The sequence below is a fragment of the Chrysoperla carnea genome, chromosome 5 (assembly GCF_905475395.1).
Source record: "Chrysoperla carnea chromosome 5, inChrCarn1.1, whole genome shotgun sequence".
In the NCBI taxonomy this organism is placed as follows: Eukaryota; Metazoa; Arthropoda; class Insecta; order Neuroptera; family Chrysopidae; genus Chrysoperla; species Chrysoperla carnea.
Window position 1 is genome coordinate 9,075,322 of NC_058341.1, and position 24,965 is coordinate 9,100,286.

The 24,965-nt window shown below is 29.1% G+C and overlaps 3 protein-coding genes across 3 annotated transcripts; all 3 read right to left on the reverse strand.

Annotated features, from left to right (window-relative positions):
* Positions 1-411: 411 nt before the first annotated feature.
* LOC123300467 lies at positions 412-21,570 on the reverse strand. The gene is made up of 15 exons (XM_044883044.1): positions 21,377-21,570; positions 7,579-7,801; positions 7,346-7,512; positions 6,660-6,991; positions 6,349-6,568; positions 5,669-6,151; positions 5,442-5,603; positions 4,017-4,027; positions 2,811-3,019; positions 2,576-2,745; positions 1,759-2,090; positions 1,490-1,703; positions 1,053-1,277; positions 731-988; positions 412-596 (listed from the first exon to the last, which is right to left on the reverse strand). The coding sequence occupies exons 2-15, from the start codon at positions 7,776-7,778 to the stop codon at positions 427-429; spliced, it is 3,153 nt and encodes a 1,050-aa protein (XP_044738979.1). The 5' UTR covers positions 7,779-7,801; positions 21,377-21,570; the 3' UTR covers positions 412-426.
* Positions 10,569-13,114, reverse strand: LOC123299753 (cytochrome P450 9e2-like). Its single transcript, XM_044882087.1, has 6 exons — positions 12,881-13,114; positions 12,645-12,811; positions 12,022-12,362; positions 11,638-11,854; positions 10,864-11,346; positions 10,569-10,802 (listed from the first exon to the last, which is right to left on the reverse strand). The coding sequence occupies exons 1-6, from the start codon at positions 13,087-13,089 to the stop codon at positions 10,609-10,611; spliced, it is 1,611 nt and encodes a 536-aa protein (XP_044738022.1). The 5' UTR covers positions 13,090-13,114; the 3' UTR covers positions 10,569-10,608.
* On the reverse strand, positions 13,681-18,161 carry LOC123300470 (cytochrome P450 9e2-like). The gene is made up of 6 exons (XM_044883048.1): positions 17,962-18,161; positions 17,379-17,545; positions 16,347-16,684; positions 15,572-15,791; positions 14,696-15,178; positions 13,681-13,853 (listed from the first exon to the last, which is right to left on the reverse strand). Exons 1-6 carry the CDS (start codon positions 18,159-18,161, stop codon positions 13,681-13,683), a joined length of 1,581 nt encoding a protein of 526 aa, XP_044738983.1.
* Positions 21,571-24,965: the final 3,395 nt, after the last annotated feature.

Consider the following 24,965-nt stretch of genomic DNA (forward strand, 5'->3'; position numbering starts at 1 on the left):
ACTGAAGCTAAATTATTGAATTTTGTTAAATCTTTTTGGGTCAAGATTCACCGACATGATTAGTAGGAAATAAAATTAATAAATACGATAATAAACGATATTCAACTTCGTCAATCGATCGATCAAATCGAAAAACTAAAAAGGTCACTATATAATCTTTTGTTGAAATATCAGAAAAAGCGTACTCAACTTATCTTGATAGAACACATGTCGAAAAATAATTTGTTGTCAAAAGCAAAGCTTGTTGTCGCTATTATACGGAACCCTCGTTACACAAACCTAGCTCGCACTTTGTTCAAATAAAGAATTGTGGTTAATTTAGAAGTAAACCAGTTTTTTAACCTTAAGATCGAAGATATCGATCTGTAAAAATAATTACACATCTATATTAAAAAAATTTATTTATTAAAAAATAATAGGTGCTTGTTACAATTTTCTTAGTTTTAAACCAACATGAAAACCATTTTCCAGAATTGTATTTCCCGATTTTGATGATAATACTGGTGGTACAGTTGAATTTTTTACGAGAATTACTTCGAAGTTTTTTATCATATGAAAAATAATAATTTTTGCGTTCATTACTGCAAATCTTGCGCCTAAAACGAGACAACAATATTTAAAAATAATTAATAAAAACCCGGTGAAATGTTTGAGGAAAGAATCAAAGATAAAATTCTGGAACGTTCGCTTTTTTTATCAGGGATAAAAAATCCAAGAGATATTTTTTTACCTATACAAAGTCGTGGTCCAGCTCCAAATGGACAAAACGTTAACGGTTTAATATTTTTCTTATTCTCATCGTTAAAACGTTCTGGATCAAATTTTTCTGGATTTGGATAATATTGCGGATCCCGATGAAATCCGATTATTGGTATAGTAATTGGAAAACCTGGCTCTAAAGTTAGTAGTTTTTTACCAACTTGAATTTTATAATTCTTTGTTGTAACTCTGTCGGCAATTGGTGCTGGTGGCCATTTTCTCAAAGTTTCTGAAATGATTTTTCGATTTTAAAAACCAGTTAAATTTCGTTCACTATTTTTTACGGAGTTTACCTGTGACAATCATATCTAAATATTTCATTTTATGTACAACATCGTATGAAAATTCTCCATTGGATTCGCTTAATGTATTTTGAATTTCGATGAGAAGACGTTCTTGGATGTCTGGATTTAAAGCTAATTCAAAAATTGTGAAACACATTAAAATTGATGTAGTTTCAAAACCACCTAAGAAAAATAAAAATGCTTGGGCTGCAATGTCATCATCGTCCAATTTTTCTAAAAAAAAAATCAAAATTCAAACAATTACCCCGTCGACACTCGCGTTAACCCTTCGGTAATCGATTTGTAGACTCTATCAAAAAGCACTTCACTTTTTAATTTTCTCCAAGCCAATTTAATGGGACTGTGGAATACTAAAGTTGGAACTGTTGAGAATGTATTGTGAAACGATTACCGAAAGGATTGTAACTTATTAATCAAAAACTTACTAATATTTCCCACCGTTTTCGATTCAGTACCAACAAATCCTTTATTCTCTTCAACCGAATCATCTTTTAAAGCACCTTTTTGAGCCTGAATTAATAAATGAAGTATATCGGGTCGAATAATATTCTCTCGTTCTCGAACAGCTTTAGTTTCATAAACTAAATTTTTGAAATATTTGCAACATTCTTCGGGTATTACTCCACCGAGATTTAAAAACTAGAAATATTAATAATTAAAATTGAGATAAAATTTTTATTTTTTACTCCGTTACCTTCAAAATCCAAGGACAAAAATTCGATAACAATATTCTCCAAGTTGCAAAATATGCTGCTTTGCAGCCCATCAAATAGAATTCATTTTTCTCATTATTCAATGAATCACATTTCACACCAAAAACAGCAGATGCAATTATATCATTTGTAAATCGAGTAAAAGATTTCTTTAATTCCACTTCTAAATGGGAATCTTTAGCATTCTTTACTTTATTCGAGTAATAACTCACAAATTGTTCGCTACAATCGTTCATCATATTAAATAATCCACGCATTTTTGAACCAGTGAATGCCGGACTTAATGTCGCTCTCATATCACGCCATTCATTGCCTAAAAATTTTTAAAAGACTGATTTTTTGTCATATCCAAAGTTTAACAAATTTTATTCAACGTAGAATGCAATTTATCACTTCAGATGACGAATTCTCACTTCACGAATAGAAAATTAAAGTTGGTTATTAAAATTCTTCACTGGTATGCAAGATATGAACGGATAAAATTCCTAATTAAACAAAGAGGAAGATATCAGTGACGTCATACGTGGGTATCGCCATAGAGATTACATATAAAACTTTGTTTGTAAAAGGAGATGGACAACCTTTGAATGCAATCTTTGATTGCTTATAACTTCTTCGTTTTTTTAATCAATTTTAATTTCACTTTCAAATTTTGATATGGTATCAAGTCGAGTTTACATTTTTATGAGTAACATTGCAAATTTGACATCAGGATTATCCGCTATTCTACTTTTGAGTGATAAAATTGCCTGCATTATCAAAAAAATGGATCAGAAAAAAAGACGATTATTTCCTTACCACTTAATGTAAATAAATTCCGATCGATTAATGTATCAAAACCATCCTTAAAAAAGCTTTTTGTATGATCAGTAAAATAATTAAAATCTTTGATAGTTATTTGTTTCAACAATTCTGGATCACGGATTAGTAACGCTGGCGCTGTACCAAATGAAAACATTCCGACACATCTATACGAATAGAAAAACAAATCATTATCCAAGTTCATTTTCGAATAAAGTCTTACAAAACATACTTTTCATTTGGGAATGCATTATATAGTGAATTTAATTCATCCGTAAACGATTGTTTTTTCAATGATGTCCATATAAAGTTACCAACAATTGGATATCCAGGTATAAATGGTACATCCAAATTTTTCCAATAATTTAACGGGCGAATAAAATAGAAATATATTATGGCTATTAATATTATAAATAAACTCAAGACGAGCATTTTTTTAATCTGAAACATAATTATTGCTTGTTTATTCATAAAATCAAATTTTAATGGTTAGAGCAATTTTAGATCAGAATAAAATATATCAAGATCTAAACCAACCAATTCTTAGCACTCGAAATAATTTTCTAAAACTTTTGACTTCCTAGTAAGTTCCTTAAGGATGTAAGAGCAAGGTATTTTTAAATAAAAGCTTAATTTTGGTTTTATTCAGTTGAAAATATAAGACAAAAAGTAAGAATAAAGTTTTTCGATATCTAGAGTAATTTTCGAAATATTGAAAATTGAAAATCTTTTTTAATTATTTAGCTTTCGATATTTTGAAAACTAAGGCAGATTCGAAAAATTGTATTCTTTTTTTCGTCTACATTCATTAAGTTATAACAAAATACATTATCAAAGTTGAAAATAAGGTAAAAATAATTTCAACCCTAAATCTAAAATTGCCTTGGTGCTCGTACTACCTTAAGGAATCTACTTTTTCTACAAAATGAAAAGGGATTGTACATTCTTTGACCTATTTTAAACCTAAATTATTAAATTAAACCTAGAAGCTTTGTTATTCTATTTTTTCGCTTTACTCTATTAGTTTTCGAGATAAATAATGAAGAAATCAAATTTCTTAGGGAGAATTCTTTTAGCTAACGCAGTTCCTGTGCAAATAATTCTTTTAACTTTATTTTGGACCTTATTAACTCATATATATCGGTTATAACGACCAATTATCATTGGAATTATCCAATACCGAAATCGATACATATGCACATTCTTTCACTTTAATATAAAAATGTACATAACGGTTATAACGACTAAAATTATTGTTATAACCGATTTTGCCCTTTCTGGCTCTTTCGAGTTTTAATTAATAACCTTTTGGATACTTTTATCTCGAAAACTAATTACGATTATACGAAATTGGACAAAATATACAAAAATTACCTTCCAAAAAAATGATTATTAACAAATTTTTATTAGAAAAATATTAAGAAACGTCTATACTTACGATAAAAGTTCCTAGAAATCGCACAAATCTTCCACTTAATAAAACTCATCAACAATTGTATTATTACGTGATAAAAATAAAGAATTCAAAAGATAAATAAACTTATAAAATAAAAATACAAATCTTTGTTTCAAGTTTTATAAAATAATCTAATCTATTTTTAAAATATCGAATAAATAAATATTATTATAAAACAGGGCACCGTAATTCAAATTTTTTGTGTGTAATAATAATAATGTTATGAGATGACTATCAAAAAAATTCACACATAAATGAAATGGTCCGTTAAAAAAATTATTATTGTAAATAATTCACAGATTTCATTGATTTTAATTTACATTCAAGGACAAATCATCATAAAGTGCCATCACCATAAATAATATTATTATTTAAGATAAATTAATTAAAATTGATCCAGATAATTATTTTGTTTTTGTTGTTTTTCTGCAGCATCATGATGAACTTTAAATATAAACAAAATGGGATCACTTTAATACTCATTACTTAGTTTAGTTATTGGATCGTTACGAAAATTAGATTTATCGTTTTACGAACCCCTTCTTAGTGAGTTCATTCTGTTTCTTATTCTTTTATCAAATTCCATCCCTTATCTAAAAATGTACCGCTTAGGAGAAAACAGGCCATAGAAATAATATTTTATTAATTTTATTCATTATGCAATTTGTATTTCTTATCTGTAATAAAATTGCCTATAATTAAAAAGAATGAAAATTACTTGCTATATATTATTTCTGTAGCTTGATTTTCGGCACGGCTCGAGCTAGTTTACTTTGTAGGTACTCCTAAATTCATCGAAATTAAATAAATGCTTACCTTTAAAAAGTTGAAAATCTCGAAGGATATCTTTTAAACATTTTATATTCATCGCGGAAAAAGTTCCCTCGAACTCGTTACTGATTTATTCGTCTTAGAAAACCAACATCTTTTGTTTCAAACATTTTTTCAAGAATCAAAAAGTTTTCGCAGAAATTCAACGCGAAAATAAAGGAATCGTTTTTATTTTTATTTTTTTTAAATTATTAAAAGATTACTTAATTGTTTGCAAAGGTAGTCGTACTTTGGGGGTCAGAAAATGACAAATGCTAATTTTACAATTAATACAGGAACCGTGTTTTGTTAAAGAGTTTTGTAAAAGTTCGTGAAATCGATTTTTAGCGCATTTTTCTCTAGGAAGCTTGGTTAATGTACACTCTAACGATAAAAACTCTCAAAATTTCTTTTAATCGCGGGTAGCACCGCGGGGCGCAGCTAGTGTATTATATAAAATGTTAGTATTAATTTCTAAAAAATTGGGAAAAAAATCCATCTTGATAGCTTTAGTAGTTTTATTTAGAAATTTTTAGCTAATTACAGAAAAAAATATTAATTTAGTAAAATAAAAATTATTTTGATTTAATTAATGTGTTCTTGCTTTGAGTCCAACATTAAAACCACCTTCGATAGTCATATTTGTTGATTTTCTTGTCATTCTTGGCGGAACTGTTGATTTCTTCGTTAAAATTATTTCAAAATTTTTTACAAGATGTACAATCACAATTTTTACTTCCATCAAAGCAAATCTTGAACCTTAAAAAAGATTAAAATTAATGATAAAATTTTATAACTCGACTATATAGATTCAAAATACTTACCAATACAAATTCTGGGTCCAACACCAAATGGTAAATATGTCATTGGATCAATACTCTGTTTATTCTCATCATTAAATCGTTCTGGATCAAATTTCTCTGGGTTTGGATAATATTGTGGATCATGATGTATACCATAAATGGGTATACCTAAATTTGTGCCTGTCTCAAGTACAACACTTTTACCATTAACTTCAAGTGTATATGGTTTTGTACATAATCGATCAGTTAAAACAGCCGGTGGCCATTTTCGAAGTGATTCGGATACGCACATATCTAAATATTTCATTTTATTTAGAATATCATACGATAGTTTTCCATTATTCGATTCTAAAACATCTTGAATTTCTGCATAAACACGTTCTTGTATGTCCGGATTTAAAGCTAATTCATAACCCAGGAAGCACATTGCAGTGGATACAGTTTCGAAACCAGCGAAGAAAAATATAAAAGCTTGAGCAGCAACATCGTCGTCATTCAAAATTTCTGTAAAAATTAGTCTAATTAATTTTTGGGTGCCTTTGAAAAGCCAAGGGTAGACCAATTACTGTCTTCCCTTTTTCTGGCTTTCCAACAAAAGCAATTTTGCTCGCAAGGAGTAATTTTTACTATCTATCTGGGACACTAGCCCAGGCTTAAAATATTAGCCAAGTGAATTCTGGAATAAATGTTAAAACACCTACTGATTTTTCCGTGATGATTATTGTATTCGTCGGCAACTGCGAATCCTCTATTTTCCTCTTTTTGTTCTTCAACTTTTAAAGCACCTTTTTTCGCTTCCATTAGTAAGTTTAGCATGTCTGGTCGTACAATATTCTCACGTACTCGAATTTCCGTTGTTTCTTTTACTACATTTCGGAAATAATCGCAAACGTAAATCGGAATAACGCTCAATCGCAAAAGCTAAAACAAAGTTTATTTTTAGTTCAAAACCAGGATAATATTCTACAGGAGTAGAGAAATGAGAAAAGTTTTATAAAAATGCATAAGATACCTTCATAACCGCAGGCATAAAATTAACCAATAAAAATCGCAAAGTTGATATAGTCGTTGCTTTACGGCCCATTACAAAAAAATCATTTTTATCGTTTTTAAATGAATCACATTTCACGCCAAAAGCCGTCGATGCAATTATATCATTTGTAAATCGTGTAAATAAATCTTTCAAATCTAATTCCAAATGTGAATCTTTTAATGCTTTCAATTCATTGGAATAATGATGATAAACTTGTTCGCCGCATTCGTTCATCACTTGAAACATACCACGCATTTTTACGCCAGTAAATGCTGGACTTAATGTTGCTCTCATGTCACGCCAATCATTTCCTGAAAAAAAAAATAATCATCAAAGTTTTTTTGCATCAGACATTGTCACAGAAATTTTGGCTTCATCTTGACCCTTCATTTTTAAGCTTATCGGAAGAAATGACGAAAATAGACTCACGGTCTAAAAATGTCCCGCTTAACAAAAAAGAGACTAGATAAAGAATATTAAGTTGTTCATTATGTAATTTGTATAACATATCTGTAATAAAATTGCCTATAATTACAAAGACAGTAAATTTATTATCACTTATATATTATTTCTTTAGTCGATCTTTAGTCCCAGGTAACCTGGGCCAGGTTGACCTAGCTATTAATATTATTATTATTATTATTGACAATAAATTAATATTTTACCTTTTAAAGCAAATAAATTTTTATCGAATATAGTATCAAAACCTTCAGTAAAAAATACTGTTGTATGATCAGTAAAATGATCGAAATCTTTGATGAACATTTGTTTTATTAATTGAGGATCACGAATCATTAATTGTGGTTGATTAAATATAAAAATTCCCGCGCATCTATTTGGAAAAAAGAACAAAGTTAAAGTTAGAAAGTCAAAATATTTGTTAAAAAATTATTCTTACTTTTCTTCTGAAGTTGCATTATAATAAACTTGAATAGCTTCAGCAAATGATAATCGTCCTAATACCGGTCCCAAATAATTACCAACAATTGGATATCCTTTCACATATGGTAATCCTTTATCCTTCCATAAACTTAATGGACGTACAAATTTCCAATAAAATAAACCTATGGCCACAATAACTAAAGCGAGCCAAATCATTTTTCTTGTTTATACCATAAAATCTGAAATTGAAAATTTTACGAATTAGAAAAGATTCCTAAAAATAACTATATTTAAAATGAGTTGCCTGAAAACAGTCAATTTTTGGACTAAACCGAAATCTATTCTGGAAATTTCTAAGTGACTTCGAAAGTTGGCATATTTAACATTGGTTTTATGAGAAAACAGTAGATGGATGATATGTTTTCATAGATTTCTCCAAAACGGTAGTTGGAAAATTGAAAATTTAGTTTAATTATTTAGCTTTCGATATTTATTCTTATTTTTCGTCTACTTTCATAAAATTATAACAAAATTCTTCATCAAAGTTGAAAATAAGATAAAAAATAATTTCAACCCAAAGTCTAAAATTGCCTTGACGCTTGTACTACCTTAATTGTTTGTTTAAATATAATTCAGTTATTCTTAAAAAGACAGTTTTTTGCGACTTATAATTATTCAAAAATAAAATTAAACTTACAAAATATTATTATAAACAAATACTGGTTATAAACAAAAATTTTGCATTATCATTGTAATAAAAATCAGACAGTTATAATTATTAACAATTTTTCCTACTTGATGATAGGTTTGATGTCAAACTAAGTATCTGTTTGTTCATCGGAAGAATTCCACACTATCATAAAATAAATAAAAATAAGATACAGCAAAATTGATTAATTATTTTTTAATTATGTACCTTCAGGCAAAATTATTATGTTACAAAAGTCAACGGTTTATCTTTATTGATGGATCTGTGTTGTGTGTATATATATTTGTTATGTTGCTGAGAATATGGCCAGACCCGAAGGCGAACATCAAACATAAACGAAAATTGGCAAGTATGAAATGGATATAACATCGCAATGTGAATTCAATCTATACATTATATGATTTGTTTGATGTTCGCCTTCGTGTCTGGCCGCAATATACAAAGTAACAAAAGTAAAATTATTTAAAAAAAATTGTTATTTCTCGTTCCGATTTGTTTACCAATTCCAAGGCCATTTTCATAATGACAAAGAACCATGAATGAATGTTATTAGCAGAGAACAAAATTAGAAATATAATATTTTAACCCAAGAGATTGTAAGGTAATAATTAATTATCTTTTTTACTGATTTCAGTTATATTTTGTTGCATATCATGTTACCTATGATCTGTAACATGTCCGAAAAATTTTTCTTTTTTTTTTGGGTCTTGAGAAAATGAAAATATATGGATACAGTGTCGTTTGGCATGTGTGCCAGAATTGTGAATTTTCACTAATTTTTATAACGAAGATTTTTCTTAAATTTAGTTACAGTGTATGGTGATTTTACAACTGTGGACACTTAAGGTAGTACTATCGGTAATAGACTTAATTCAGAATTTAATGAAACTTGGCATAGTTGTCCATTATTATATCATAATTAACCAGTTAAATTTTAGGGGCCTTCAGAGAACTGAAAATCTGAACGTTCAGTTTTGTGAAATAAAATAAAATCTGTGATTTCCCATAAGGATCAATGTTAAAATATTTTTAAAATATCTTTTTTTCAGTTCTCTGAAGACCCCTAAAAATTTAACTGGTTAATTATGATATAATAATGGACAACTATGCCAAGTTTCATTAAATTCTGAATGCAAAGTCTATTACCGATAATACTACCTTAAAAAGGGGGTGAGCTTTACTTGTACCAAAGCTAAAAATATCATTTTTAACAATCTCATTTAAAATATTTGATATTTTTCATGTTTGGGGATATACAAACTACTCACGTTTTCAGAAATTAGCCACAATAATCGAATAGAAGCTCAAAAATTTAATCTTCAAATAAAACACTTAAAATACGTTAACTTTCAATGAATACTAGATTATTAATTCAAACAAAATAGCACATATCAAACTATTTTTTTTATTTGAATAAAAAATGATTAAAATTTATTAATAGAATATAATAATCCACTTGAAACAAAAAAATGAATTAATACTTAATGTTTAATGTTTAATAATCATGCAAATAAACTCTAATGACTCTTTCAACATCAACTTTTAATTTTCAACATCAACCAAAAATTTTCATAATTATTTTCGAAACCTTTTTTCCGATTCTTTTGATACAGAATATAAAAATTTAGGTGTATAAGTAGTTTCGAGTTGTTAAGTAAAAAAGTTTTGATCCCGCCTTCTTAACAAACATGAAAAAACGTAAAAGAAATGACAAAAAGTAAAATTAAAATCGGTCGAGAAATACGGATAATATAAGCATTTTAAATTACTAATTAGACAGAGAGATCCGACAGATACTGTGACGTTAGAGACTAATTCGAGCTAAATTCTATTTTGCTAGAAAGAGATATAATCAAATCTTTGAAGGCTTTTAACTCGGTTGTTTTTATAGTTATTCGAAAAATAATTTAGTCTCTGCTGTTTGTTACATGAATGAGCTTTTATTAAAGCAAATTATTCGTAGCACAGAAGCTGCGATAGCTAAGCGAATTCCCTCAGAGATTGAAAAAATAATACATTTTTCTTCGAATATTGCATTTTTAATTTTCCAAGATATTTTATTTCAAAAACTAAGCGCCTAGAGATAAAATCACAAGGATATTTTTTGCTTACAACTAATCAAGAAAAAGGTAATTCAGTTAAAACATGAATTATTTTCATTTATACTTATCCATGTTAACAAAAATCACCATAAACTATGGTTTAAATCGGATAAATTTACAGGATAAATCGTTTAGGAAAACATAAATTACACAATTTAATAAAAAAGGAAATATATTTATTTAAAGCTTTCAATTTCTCCTTATAAGATAAATTTTTTAAACTATACAAAAAAAACTATATTAAATATGTACTTGTGTGATCTATTGGCCTGGGTCTTAATCCAACATTAAATCCTCCAACAATTCCAAGGCATGAGGTCGAAGTCGTCAGTTTTGGTGGCACTGTTGATTTATTCGTAAGAATTATTTCAAAATTTTTAATTAAATGAAACATAGCAACTTTAATTTCCATTAAAGCAAATCTTGAACCTGACACAAAAATAGAAAATTCTTAATAGATTTCTTCATGTATTTTCCAAAAAATGCTTACCAATACAATTTCTTGGTCCAACACCAAATGGTAAATATGTCATTGGATCAATATTATGTCGATTCTCATCACTAAATCGTTCTGGATCAAATTTGTCTGGGTTTGGATAAAATTGTGGATCATGATGTATACCATAAATAGGTATTTCAATATTTGTGCCTTTCTCAAGAAATATATCTTTTCCATCAACATTAAGCGTATATGGTTTTGTACAAACACGATCTGTTGCAACTGCTGGTGGCCATTTTCGTAATGTTTCAGAAATTACCATATCTAAATATTTAATCTTTTGTACGGCATCGTATGAAAGTTTACCATCAGTCGATTCTAAAATTTCATGGATTTCATCGTAGCAACGTTGTTGAATATCAGGATTCAAAGCTAATTCATAAGCTACAAAACACATTGCGGTCGATGTTGATTCAAAGCTAGTTAAAAAGAAGATAAAAGCTTGAGCAGCGACGTCTTCGTCATCCAATGTTCCTGTAAAAAAACTGGTACTTAATTTGTGACGTTTTGTCTAGGATTAGACGTAGTACTTGACAGTCATTTCAGAATGACTTGAAATTCGCAGGGCCCGATCTATAGCTATTTGGCAGCCTCGGACAAAAATAATATCCCAGTTTTCGGAATATCTCTGGTCTTATAGAGTCCCAATTATCAAGATTACTGTATGTCATATTTGAAGGATTTGGCGCCCCACAATTTTGCAGCCCACCCCTGGATCGAGCCCTGGAAATTTCGAGAGGCCAATAGAAACAGGTTTTAACTTACTAGCTTTGCCATACGAATTTATTGATTCATCAACTGCAGCGAATTCTTTATACTCGATATAATTTTCATATTTTAATGTACTCTTTTGTGCTTCCATTAATAAATGCAACATATCTTTTCGAATAATATTCTGAAGCTTTCGGATTGTTGTCGTATGTTTGACTAAGTTCCGGAAGTAATCACAAACGTAAATTGGTATAGCAGTAAATTTTAACACCTACAAGAATTTATTTTAAAAATTTATAAATTTTGCAATGTTGGCAAACAAATTTTTGGATTTTTTGGAAGTCAATTTTATCGATTCTCTGTTGACACCTTCAGAAATTTTTCTCCGGTGGAACATATTGCCTCAATTTTACTACATATACAATAATAAAGTCAAACCTTGTTTAAAACTGCTGGAATTAAACTCAATAAAATTATTCGCCACGCTTTAAATTTAATCGCAGCGCGTCCCATTAAATAAAATTCATTATTTTTATCTTGAAATGAATTACATTTTACACCAAATGCCGTATTGGCAATTACATCATTAGTGAATCGTGTAAATGAATCTTTTAATTCCAATTCAATATGTTTTGAATCACCACCCAATTTTTTAATTTCGTTCAAATAAAATGCAGCCATTTGATCGCCGCATTCGTTGACCACTTGAAACATTCCACGAATTTTAGCACCAGTAAATGCTGGACTTAATGTTGCTCTCATTTCACGCCATGTATCACCTAAAAATTTTGTATCGAGTATTTGAGCGTTCAGCGTAAAGAAATTACAATTTTTTTCGTTTTATTAAGGATTTCGTGGTTTGAGTTATCGAGATTCTACTGTATTTGTGTGGGTAATGTATTCATATTTTGTATGGAAAAATTGTAATCTTTTTGCGCCTGTTTGTCTACGTACCAGACCAGGTTCAGAGCTAGGGGAAGACCTTGAGCCAGCCCCTTTCCACAATTGGCCTTCATATAATTTCGATCTCAGGTAAATATAAAACAAACACTTCAACTAACCGTCTAAAGCAAATAGATTTTTATCTAATAATCCATCAACACCTTCAACAAAGAATGTTTTTGGATGATCCGTAAAATAATCAAAATCTTTTACGGTTATTTGTTTAATTAATTCCGTATCACGTATTATTAATGTAGCGTTATTAAATGCCACAAAACCAACGCATCTACAAAAAAACGACCCTTTTTTAATAACATCAATAGAAAAAATAAAAACAAGAACCATATTTACATACTTTTCATTTGGTACAGCATTATAATAAGATAGAATAGTTTCAGCAAGAGATACACGTTGAAAAACTAATCGAATCACTTTATCGGTTAACCATAATGCTTTAAATGATTTGATTCCTTTGTTTTCCCAATAATTTGATGAGTAATGTTTTTCTCGATAAAGAAAAACTAGCACTAAAACTCCCAGTAAGCACAAGAGAATGAAAAACATATTTACAATGTCTTCCAGAAATTTTCTGAAAACAATAACAACTCCGAATAATTTTTAAAAATACTTCAAATCGAAATAATTGATGAATTTGAAAGCGAACTGATTATTGATTTATTTAATAACATTCTATGCAAAACTTGAATAATAGACTTGGCTATCTAATCATTAAAGATTAGGAAATTTTTCATTTATGTGTCACATATCGAAAGACCAAAATAAATTATATACATTTTTGGATTTTACTCGTTAAACTCCTGAAGAATCGATTTTCATATAAGGCACCCGGAATGAAAAAAATTCACGTTTTTGGTGCGCAACTTATCGTGTGTATAACTTGTTTATTTGATTCGTCAAAAATTATTCCCAAAAAATGTTTAAAAAAATGGACTGACACACAGGGGGACCTCCTTAACCTGTAACCTGTATGATTAGCAGCGAAACTCGAAAAAAGGAGTTTTTCTTTTAGGAAAATAAAAAAACATAATTAAAAAAATAATACAAAAATTTATTTAAAGTTATTAACTTAATAATCATTTTTAAAAAATTACAATAAATTTAATACTATTTTTAACGAATTTTTAAAGTAATTTATTAAATTATTGGCCGCGGTTTTAATCCCACATTAAATCCTCCTTCAATTACCATAGCAGATGTTGAGGTTGATAGTTTTGGAGGCACTGTTGATTTGTTTGTGAGAATTATTTCAAAATTTTTTATTAAATGAAACATAGCAACTTTAACTTCCATTAAAGCAAATCTTGAACCTGCAAAAAAAAAATGGTCTTAGATATTGATAAAGAGTGAGTAATTCCTGGTAGCCTAAATTGCAACTACTGAAAACAGGTCCACTTCTTGTTTTAATTAGTACGCATTGTTATCGCAGTTGCAAAAAAAAGCGAAGTAAGTGGCCATGGCTCCCACTTAAGAAAAGCTTGCGAGGATGCCATACCAAGAAGGTCTTAACAGATTAGGAGATAATCTGAAAAACCAACAATTAAAGGCATGGACCAGCTACGAGGGAAGGCGAATCGCCAAAAGCCTGTTGGGTGAAGGAAATTCGCTCGGTAACAGAGCCGAGGAGATCTTGAAACTAAACAGAGCTGATATTAGAGTCATCGTAGAGTTACTCACAGGACTTGATGACCTGAACAAGTTCCAACATCAGATTGGAAAAAGACAATCACCCGCGTGTGACAGATGCGGAGAAAATTCAGAAGAAACATCGATCCACTTTCTCTGTTACTGCCCGGCGCTCATACAGCAGCGAAGAAAATGGTTTGGTCCGGCCATAGTCGAACCAGAAGAAATTAGGAAACTCAGCGCTAGGCAAATCCTGAGTTTCAGTACATCAGTTGGTTATAATAGCCACTGAAAAGTGTAGCGGGGATAGAGTACAAGGGTCTATTTGACTAGGTGCTCTGAACCATTGCTTCGAGGCGCGATGCGCGATACCATACCATACCAAGTGGCCTTTAAAAATGATAAGTACAAGAATTGCCATCTGGTAGTCTGAATAAAACTACCGAAAACTATCACTTCCTTTTTTATTTAGTACAAATATTATCGCTAGTTGGCGAGGTTGCAACTCCCAGTTATCAATACTCACCAATACAATTTCTGGGTCCAACACCAAATGGTAAATATGTCATTGGATCAATATTCTGTTTATTCTCATCACTAAAACGTTCTGGATCAAATTTCTCTGGATTTGAATAATTTTGTGGATCACGATGTATCGCATAAATAGGGAATTGTATGTTTGTTCCTTTCTCAAGCAATACATCTTTACCATTAACATTGAATGTATATGGTTTAGTACAAACACGATCTGTGAAAATTGCTGGTGGCCATTTTCGAAGTGATTCAGAAATTACCATATCTAAAAATTTAATTTTTTGTATGACATCGTATGATAGTTTGCCATCATTTGATTCGACAATTTCTTGAATTTCTTCGTAACATCGTTGTTGAATATCTGGATTTAATGCTAATTCATAAGTTGTAAAGCACATTGCTGTCGATACTGTTTCAAATCCAGCTAAGAAGAATATAAATGCTTGGGCTGCAACATCTTCGTCATCCAAGAGTTCTAAAAAAAAAAAAAACAGACAAAGTAAAAATTTTACCCCCGGGAATACAAACTATACGTATATCTTAAGACACGCTGTATACTTAAAACTTTGGGATTAGGAAAATTTCCAGATTTCCGGAGTCTCATCCAAAGAAAGTATGTGTGCCAATTCGAAAAATGATTGGTAGTTTCTTACAAAGTCTCTACCCGAAATAATTGAACTTTGCCAAAATTTTCAAAAAGTAGAACACATGGCAGCCAAAAGACCGCCATAAAGTTTCTTTATTTTTTTCGAATATTAAAAATAATGCAAGCGCTGATATTTTTAACACTTTCTATACAGGGTATTTAAACAATTAACTCTTCAGTCAATTATTTATTTTTATTTTGTTTACTGTATGTTTAACTTACTGGCTTTTCCATGAGCATTTGTTGATTCATTTACTGCAGCGAATCCTTTATTGTCTTCAATCTGGTTTTCTGTTTTTAAGGTGCCCTTTTGTGCTTGCATTAATAAGTGTAACATATCCGGACGAACAATATTCTCACGTTCCCGAACTGTTACTGTTTCTTTTACTATGTTCCGGAAATAATCACAAACGGAAATTGGTATCGTGTAAATGTTTAACATCTAAAAAAATTAAAAATTATCTAATAGCGAAAAATGTCAAAAATTAATGTTTATAAACAGGGATTTTAGTAGTATTCAAAGTCAGAAATTTTCCAACGTTTTTTTGTTTTACAAGATTTCAAGATTTTTCAACTTTTCCATTAAATTGAGCCCTGTATATACAGAGTGAGTCAGTTTAATCTATAATGGCTAATAGGTCCTTTTTGACTTAACAAATCAAAAAATAACTTGATTGCAGAGCTTGGTGGGGGGACATCAGATCATGTTCTGACATCAGATTGGACCTAGTTCTTCGGGTTTCTTTAATAGTCAATTTAGATCCTAAACGGTTACAGCTGTAACCGTTTAGGATCTAGATAAAGTAGCACTATAGATTAGAGAGTTGTTCTTCATAAAAAATTAACATTTTTCATCTAAACAATTTTTTCGCAAATCGTCAGCTTTCGAAGGGAATGCAACAGGCTTATCCTGTATATACTACTAATTCTGCTATTGGTTATCGTATCGCTTTAGACATTCCACAGCTACAAAAAAAACTGTTGTCATGAAACAAACCTTCATAACTGCTGGAATAAAATTAACTAAAACTATTCGCCATGTTTGAAATTGAGTTGCATTACGTCCATTCGAGTAAAATTCATTATTTTTATCTTTAAACGAATCACATTTAACACCAAAAGCCGAGGTTGCAATTACATCATTAGTGAATCGTGTAAATGAATCTTTTAATTCCAATTCAATGTGTTTTGAATCACCACCTAATTTTTTGATTTCGTTCAAGTAAAATGCTGCCATTTGTTCTCCACATTCGTTGATTATTTGAAACATTCCACGCATTTTAGCACCAGTAAATGCTGGACTTAAGGTTGCTCTCATATCACGCCATGGTTGACCTAAAATTATATTTGTAAATGGTTAGGTTAGGTTAGATTAGAGTGGCTGTCCTAGGGTCGGACACACTTAGATCATAGGGGCCGTTGTGATACTGAAAAAGGGTTGGGCCATCCCCGACCACTACTCCATGAACTACTTGGAGCTGTTTAAGAACAGCAAGAGAGCTTTGACGTCGACGGACTCCAGGTCGGAGAGGTCGTCAAAGAGAGGCTGGCTCAAGTAAGTCCATCACCTCAAGACAAGAGCTGGGCAGTGACAGAGAAGATGAGACATTGTCTGCTCCTCCTCAAAACTGTGACAGGTCCTGCAGTAGTCGTGATACACTGCCAGGCCCAGGCGTTCTTGTAAATGGTTCATTATTAAAAAATCATTTTTCGCAGGTTGACATTTAAAACAGTAATAAATTGTTATGTCTAAAAAATTTGTTATTGCTTCAATAGACGTTCGTTATCGACACAAAACCTCTTGTGAAATCAATTTTTAGATTACATCAAAAACTACGAAAATAAGAAGAATTTAGGAAAGGAGCTATATTACATCAGTTATGATCCTGAATTGATTTTTAAATTAAAGTCAAGACCAAATGTTTCCATAGCATGTTCCCTGTTAATCCCAACTATTTGTGCTTAAAACATTTTTTCAAATAGATTTCTTGATTATTTACTAAAAAAACTTGTAAAATTTAAGACTTACCGTCTAAAGAGAATAAATTTCTGTCAAATAATCGATCAAAACCTTCTTTAAAAAACAATTTTTGATGATCAGTAAAATTATCAAAATCTTTAATACCAATCTGTTTAATTAAATTTTTATCACGTATGACTAATGTTGGTTTATTAAATGCCATAATACCAATACATCTATATAAAAATACAATCATTTTAAATTATATAACGTCCAAAAAAAGGAATTTTATGCTTAACTTCACTTATTTATGGAAATAAAATATCGAAAAATTGGAAATATGAACCGAAATCAGTGAGCTTCTAAAAGTTATTTATATCGACTATAATTTGGTAACTTTATCTAAAAAAAAGGATTTTTTGTACCTAGTGATATCATCAAATTTTAAAAAATTTGCTCTATCACATCCAAATTTATCCAATTATTGAGTCATATTAAAAAATATGACCGAAATTTAGTGCCTTTCAAAAACTATTCTATCAGATTAGATACAATGTGGCTAACTTATCCAATTGATTTAAGAAAAGTAAAAAAATTATATTTCAATTTTATTTCCAAAAATTTTCCAAAAATTACAAAATTTTATACATACTTTTCATTCGGTAAAGCATTATAATATAACTGAGAAGATTCAGCAAAAGGTGTCCGTTGTAATATGGACCATATAAAATTTCCTACAATTGGTATTGATCTCACTTGTTTGATTCCTTTATCTTCCCAATAGTAAAGTGAACGGTAAATTTCACGATAAAGAAAAATTACCACTGCCAGTCCCAATAAAATGTAAAACATTTTTGGAAATCACAGTTCAAAATTTATATGACTCTGGAAAAAATAATCAAATTTAAGTTTGCTATTAAATTAAAATTTTTACGTTACAGGTATAATAAAAATTTAATACGAGACTCCTAAATTTTCATCCAAAATATTTAGAATAACTCGCTTAGAATTTGGATAGGAGAAATTTATTTAAAAAAAAGAAAAGTTGTGTAAAATTAATTTTACAATAATTGATTACTGAACACTATAAAATACTTAACCAGGAAATCATAGGCTCGGCCTCTAAGGGCCTTACGCCGCACCGCTTCTTTTTACATTCATTTATTCAACACTTGTTAGAAAACATAAACGCACTTTTTATTAATCACTTCTATAATTAGGCTAAGGTCCCACTCTGCATCAAACCTGCGTTTGAAATACATTAAGTTTTCGCAATATTTCTATTATGGTCAATAGCTACGTTTAAATCAACGAACCGTGTTACCTCAGCCTAAGGTTATTTCATTTTATCATGAAAGAAGGATTAACGCAAAAAAAAAATAAATAGGATAACCGAACAATTCACCTTTATAATATTAAAATAGATTTTGTCACTGGAAAAAGGAACGAGGAAAAGTTCTAAAATTTGAGATAGTACCTCGAAGACAATGTCTAGTTCTCTTTTTGTAGGTACTCTCTAACGTTTCTAAGGCCAATTTTTGAAAATAGGAAGTATTCGCGTGCGACAATATTGTTATTAATAAAAATATTACTATTATTATGATTTTTTTTTTTAACTGATAAAAAATGTCTATTATATTTTTTAAAATCAAGGCTATATTTAAAATGTTTTTAAACTATTTATTGTTGAGACAACCGGCCATAATCCAATTTTAATTACCATAATTATAATTACCTATGGGTATTTGTATAAAATTATATATAAAATTTATTTGATATTGACAAAAAAATACAATTTTTATCGAAAATAAAGATTTTTCGCCTTAAAATTTCGTACAGAATTTGATCCGGTAAATTTAATAAAAGAAAATTTCAGGTAAATGTTTATAAATGTAAGACAAAAAGTTTTTGGAAATTATCAAGGCTAACATGTTTGTATAATTGAAATAATAAAACAAGTTTGACTATTTTCCAATAAAAATAATAATAAATAAATAAAATTAAACTATTTTAATGATCCTTAAAAAAGTCTCTTAAATATTATGTCGGTATTTTACTACACAAACCTAGCAAAACATGATATTACTTAATAATTAATAAAGGCAGGTAAATGTTGAAATGACGAATTCGAGAACTGAAAACCACAGTACATGTATACATCGGTGATAAGTTTTAAGCAAAAAAGTACTCTTGTGATATTTTCTCTAAATGCTTAGTTTTCGAAATACAAATTCTTGAAATGTGCTATTTTTTCAATTTCTTAAGAGGGAATTCGCTTAGATAACGCAGCTACTGCGCTTCGAATGTTTTTCTATATCACGTTTATAAAATTTATGTATAAATAAAATAATTTTAATGTTAAAAAGCGTGGGATGTTATTTAATCAGTTCATTTAACATACCTCGAACAACCCACGCTTTTTTACATTAAATTTTATACTACAATTCAAATAATTTCATTATTTTGTGCTTTTTTAAATCGTGATTTATTATAAAGTATTTTTTTTACTAATTTTGATCAATTTTCCAGAAAATATCCAAATTTGGACAAACGCACCCATTTTAAAAATACATAGATAGTTTTTTTTTTCAACTTTTACTCAATTATGTAATCCTAAAACACATTTCTGACACGAAATTATTGTGTAATTTTTAATTTTATATATTTGAAACATATGCTTTTTTTTTTGTTAATAAACATTAAAAATAATTTAAAATGTAAACAAATGTGTAAATTGTAAAATGTAAACAATGCAAAAATTTGTTCAAGACTTACCAATTTGAATGGCAACACTATATGATCAATTAATTAACAATTCACAGAAACTTGTTTTTAAAGAATAGTTTAAAACAAATATTGAAAGTCACATAAAATAATTAATAATTAATAATAATAATAAAAAGACTTAATTAAAAATAGTTTTCAAGTACATGTACTTAATGCAGTCAGAAATAAACAAGAATTCAAAGAAAAATATAAAAATTCCACGGGTTTTGTATTAATTTCTTATAAGATAGATTCAAAGTTTGTTCTGTTTGTACCATAATGTATACATACACTATTTACAATAAGTGTAATTAGAAAGAGATAGTCATATTAGGGTAATTCTTTAAAAAAAAAATTGAATTTTTTAGTGAAATGATTTTGATTCATAATTTAATTATCTAGCGATTTAGCACGCTAACAAATTTCTATTCTAATCGAAAATACGAAAAAATCGTAATTGTAGAAATAACGCTTTGAATAGGGACCCCTAAATTTAGTTTTGTCCCGGGGTCTTTTCAATTCTTCTTTCAGCCCTAGCTTGAGAGGTAACGATGGAAAGGAAAAAGATTTGAAAGGTAAGGATGTGGTTAAAAGACTTGATTTTTTTATATGTGGTTGAGCTAAGTCTAAATCAATTCTGAAAGTTTTAGGGGGTGTTATCCGCTTATTTAAATAGATAAATGACTTCAAAATTAGGCATATTTAACATTGGTCTTATGGGAAAACGGTAGATGAATGATATGTTTTCATAGATTTCTCCAAAACTAGTAGGTGGAAATTAAAAAAAAAAACTATTAAAGTTTAAACCTTAATAGATTATTGAAAACGAAAAAATTCGTTGCGTCCGACTAATTAAGGATGTATGAGCACGGTAGTGGGGACACAAATTTAAAAAAAAAAATATACATTTTCAATTTTGATAGCGAATTATGTTATCACTTGACAATGTAAGACGAAAAGTAAGAATAAAATTTTTCGATGTCTGGAGTATTTTTCAAAATATTGAAAATTGAAAATTCTGTTTAATTATTTAGCTTTCGATATTTCGAAAACCAAGGCAGATATCGAATGCGGAATGAATCGCCCTTGTACACTATAATTACAAATATTTTTTATCAAATTCCTAAGAAAAGTGCATTTATGGCCAAGCTACATTGAAGAAAATCATAAGAAAACGCAATTTTTTGAAAAACACCTTTAAACTAGGTAATAACGACATTCTTTTCTACTTAAACTAAGTGTACTACACCGAGAACATAAAGAACAAACTTAATTTTAATAAACATAAACATATTACCTACCTTATAAATATTGAATTGTATTATAACTATGTATTATTACGAAACACTTATTTAATAGGTAAATCAATATTCATAAAAAAATAATCAAAAAATCTTTTTAGAAATATATATTTTTATCATTGAATAAAAAATAAATATAAACAAAAACGCACTAGTATTAAATTTACTTTATGATAGATGTTTAAAATCTGGTATTGTATGCGCGCTGTTTTAATAATTTCATTCACTACAATTCACATTTTATACTGATTCGAATTAAGAATATATATATACAATGTATATTTTTATGATGGATACATTTGGTATTTTGTAGTATCATAATTATACCATGTATATATGAAATATACCAAGGTATATTTAGTTTAGTATCAAGTTTGTAACGCTTAAATAATTTTGGTATAGGTGTTCATAGAATCATCTAATTAGTCCATTTCCGGTTGTCTGTCTGTCTGTCACGATTACTCAAAAACAAAAAGAGATATCAAGCTGAAATTTACAGCGCACTCAAGACGTAAAAAGTTAGAGTAAGTTCGTAAATGAGCAACATAGGTCAATTGAGTCTTGGCATCTTGTAAACCGTTAGAGATAGAACAAAAGTTTAAATGTAATAAATGTTTCTTATAAAAAATTAAACAACTTTTGTTTGAAACATTTTTTCGTAATCATCACCGTTTACCCGTGAGAGCGCAAATTATGCACAAATTGTATTATAGTATGTATTATATGGATATATCAGTTATATATATGTATGACATGTATACTCAATGTCAGAAAAAATGCTCGTTTTAAAACATTCTAAGTGTTACTATTATAACATAACATATGATGAGTACGCTTAGCATGTTTTAACTGTGGCATTTTTTCTGACAGTGAGTATATGTATGTGTAATGTGACAGAGTAATCAAAACTGTCTATACGTGGTATTTCAACAATTAACTCTGCCAATTGTTTGTTTTCAATTGTTTATAATTATATTGTAAATAATAACCGACCGAATTATTTATTTTGATGCTAAAGGTTCAGTAGTCTAGTCTAGTCAAAGAAAGAGAGTAGTAAACAAAGTAAATAGCTCAGAGGGGGGCAAACGGAGTGATCGCCATTTTTTTCCCACAAACTTTCAGCCCACAAACAAAACAGAACGATAGCATGCGATAAGGAACATAAGGCGATTACCATTGGGGCGATTTGGAAGTATCCTTACTAATGCGTTGCTCAGACAACCATTTTCAGATAACTGGATATTAAATTGAATATTGATCAATTGAAAGTTAATAGCTTCAAAAAGTATTAGATGTTACTAATTTTTGAATATCCTAATCGATAAGATCGACACGATAACTCAAAAACAAAAAGAGATATCAAGCTGAAATTTTTAAAGAGTGCTCAGAACGTAAAAAGTGACTTTGAGTTCGTAAATGAGCAACATAGATCAATTGGGCCTTGGGTTCCTTATAAAAAACTTTTATAATAAACAACTTTTGTTTGAAACCTTTTTTCGTAAACATCACTGTTTACCTTCGAGGGCACAAATTGTAGGATACAAATTTGGTATTCATTTTCTTCAAAACTCTAAAGATAGAGAAGTGAAAATTTGCTTCAATTAGTGGTTCTCTTTCAATTTATAAAAAATAATGCAAGCACTGACATTCAAGACTTTCATACAGGGTATATCAACAATTAACTCAGTCAATTGTTTGTTTTCACTTGTTTTTCGTATTTCAAGGAGGAAACAGTAAATAAAAAATATAATAAATTTTTTGCTAAGGGACCCTAATTACATTTTGTCTTTCCTTAGTCATTAAATTAATAATTCCCAAAAAACAAATTGTTGTAAACAATCCAATTGCAAATTGACATGACTTGTAACTTTGTAAATTTCTTTACACGATGACTTGTATCATTTATAATTTATCTTACAACACTATTTTATTCTGAGAATCATCTGACGTGCTGATTCATAAATTAGCCTTTTTTTAGTAAATAAATAAATAATATTATCATATCTGTTATTGACAAAAAAAAAACGATTACAAGTGTTATTTTTTGTGTAATAAAAGATCGTGGGTAAAAGTGAGAAAGGCTCGTGCCTTTAAATATAGAAGCGTGCATAGGGGTATGGACTATGTTATCTTTACGGACACTACAAAAAGGCTAAGAAGAAGATATAAGAAGACCCTCGAATAACTTTAAGTATCTCATATATCTAATAAAATTCGATGACCGTTATTCTATCAAAAATCACCTATTCGATGGCAATAAAAGTGTCACAAATTGCATCATTTTATTTATTTTTAATTAAATAAACAGATAAATTGATTATTTAAATTATTGATTTATTTCAAAGGATTATAACAAATTAATAATATTAATCAATCGATTAATGGTACTATTAATTAACGTAACACATTTTTAAGAAAAGTAATTGTTTCTGGAAATTAAAATCCTAGGAAATTAAACATAAAAAATAGCTGAAAGTTTTAAAAAAAAAAATTAGAAATAGATAAAGAAATTGAGTAACCTAGGTAGTATAAAAGATCTGTTAAGGTAGTACGAGCGCCATGGCAAGTTTAGACTTGTGGGTGAAATTATTTGTACCTTATTTTCAACTTTGATGGTGAATTTTATTATAACTTGACATCACTTCATTGGTTTTCCAAATATCGAAATTATTCCAGATATAGAAAAAATTTATTCTTAATTTTCGTCTTATATTGTCAAGTTATAACATAATGCACCATTAAAATTATAAAAATATATTTTTTTTAAATTTGTATCCCCAATGTTAAATATTTAACATTGAATACGCGCCTTTAGTAATTAGTTCAAAGTCATATACATAGATGGCACATACGAAGAAGTATTGTAACAACATGTGTGTTAATGAAACTGTAATCAATAAAATTATTAATGATTGAAATCGATTTTTTACTAAATAAATCAAATAAGATTTATCGTTTTGGCAACATAAATTTATCACCCAATACCGTGCTCATACATCCTTAATTAGTCGGGCACAGTGGGTTGTTTTGTTTTCAATAATTTATTAACGTTTTAGCTTTAATTTAAATAGTGTTTTTTTAATTTCCTCCGACTTCTTTTGGAGAAATCTATGAAACATATCGACCATCTACCGTTTTCCCGTAAGTACCTATAGTTTAACTCATTTCATCGACTCAATTTATCGACATTTTACAATTTTACTAGATTTATTATAAAATAATGATTTTTTTTAAAATCCAGTAACATATATACATCTGCAGACTACAGTTATATTAGGCAATTTACATTACAGTTTAGTAAAATGCCAAGAGTGTATCTAATATTTATGCGGATTCTGTACAAAATATTTTTAAAAAATTGCTAGAGAATCCAATTCTATATCAATACTCTTGGTTTTTTCATCTTGAAAATTTAGAATCATTTACTATTGGTAAAAAACGGAAATAATCATGGAATTTTGAGAATCAAGATCGATGGTAAAATGGCTTAAAATTTAACGGGAAAATGTCCTCTGCGTCTTTTTACTTATAACAAAATCTGTTATTAGGGGAAATACCTACCTCCAGAAGACCCTTTATTCTCAAAAAG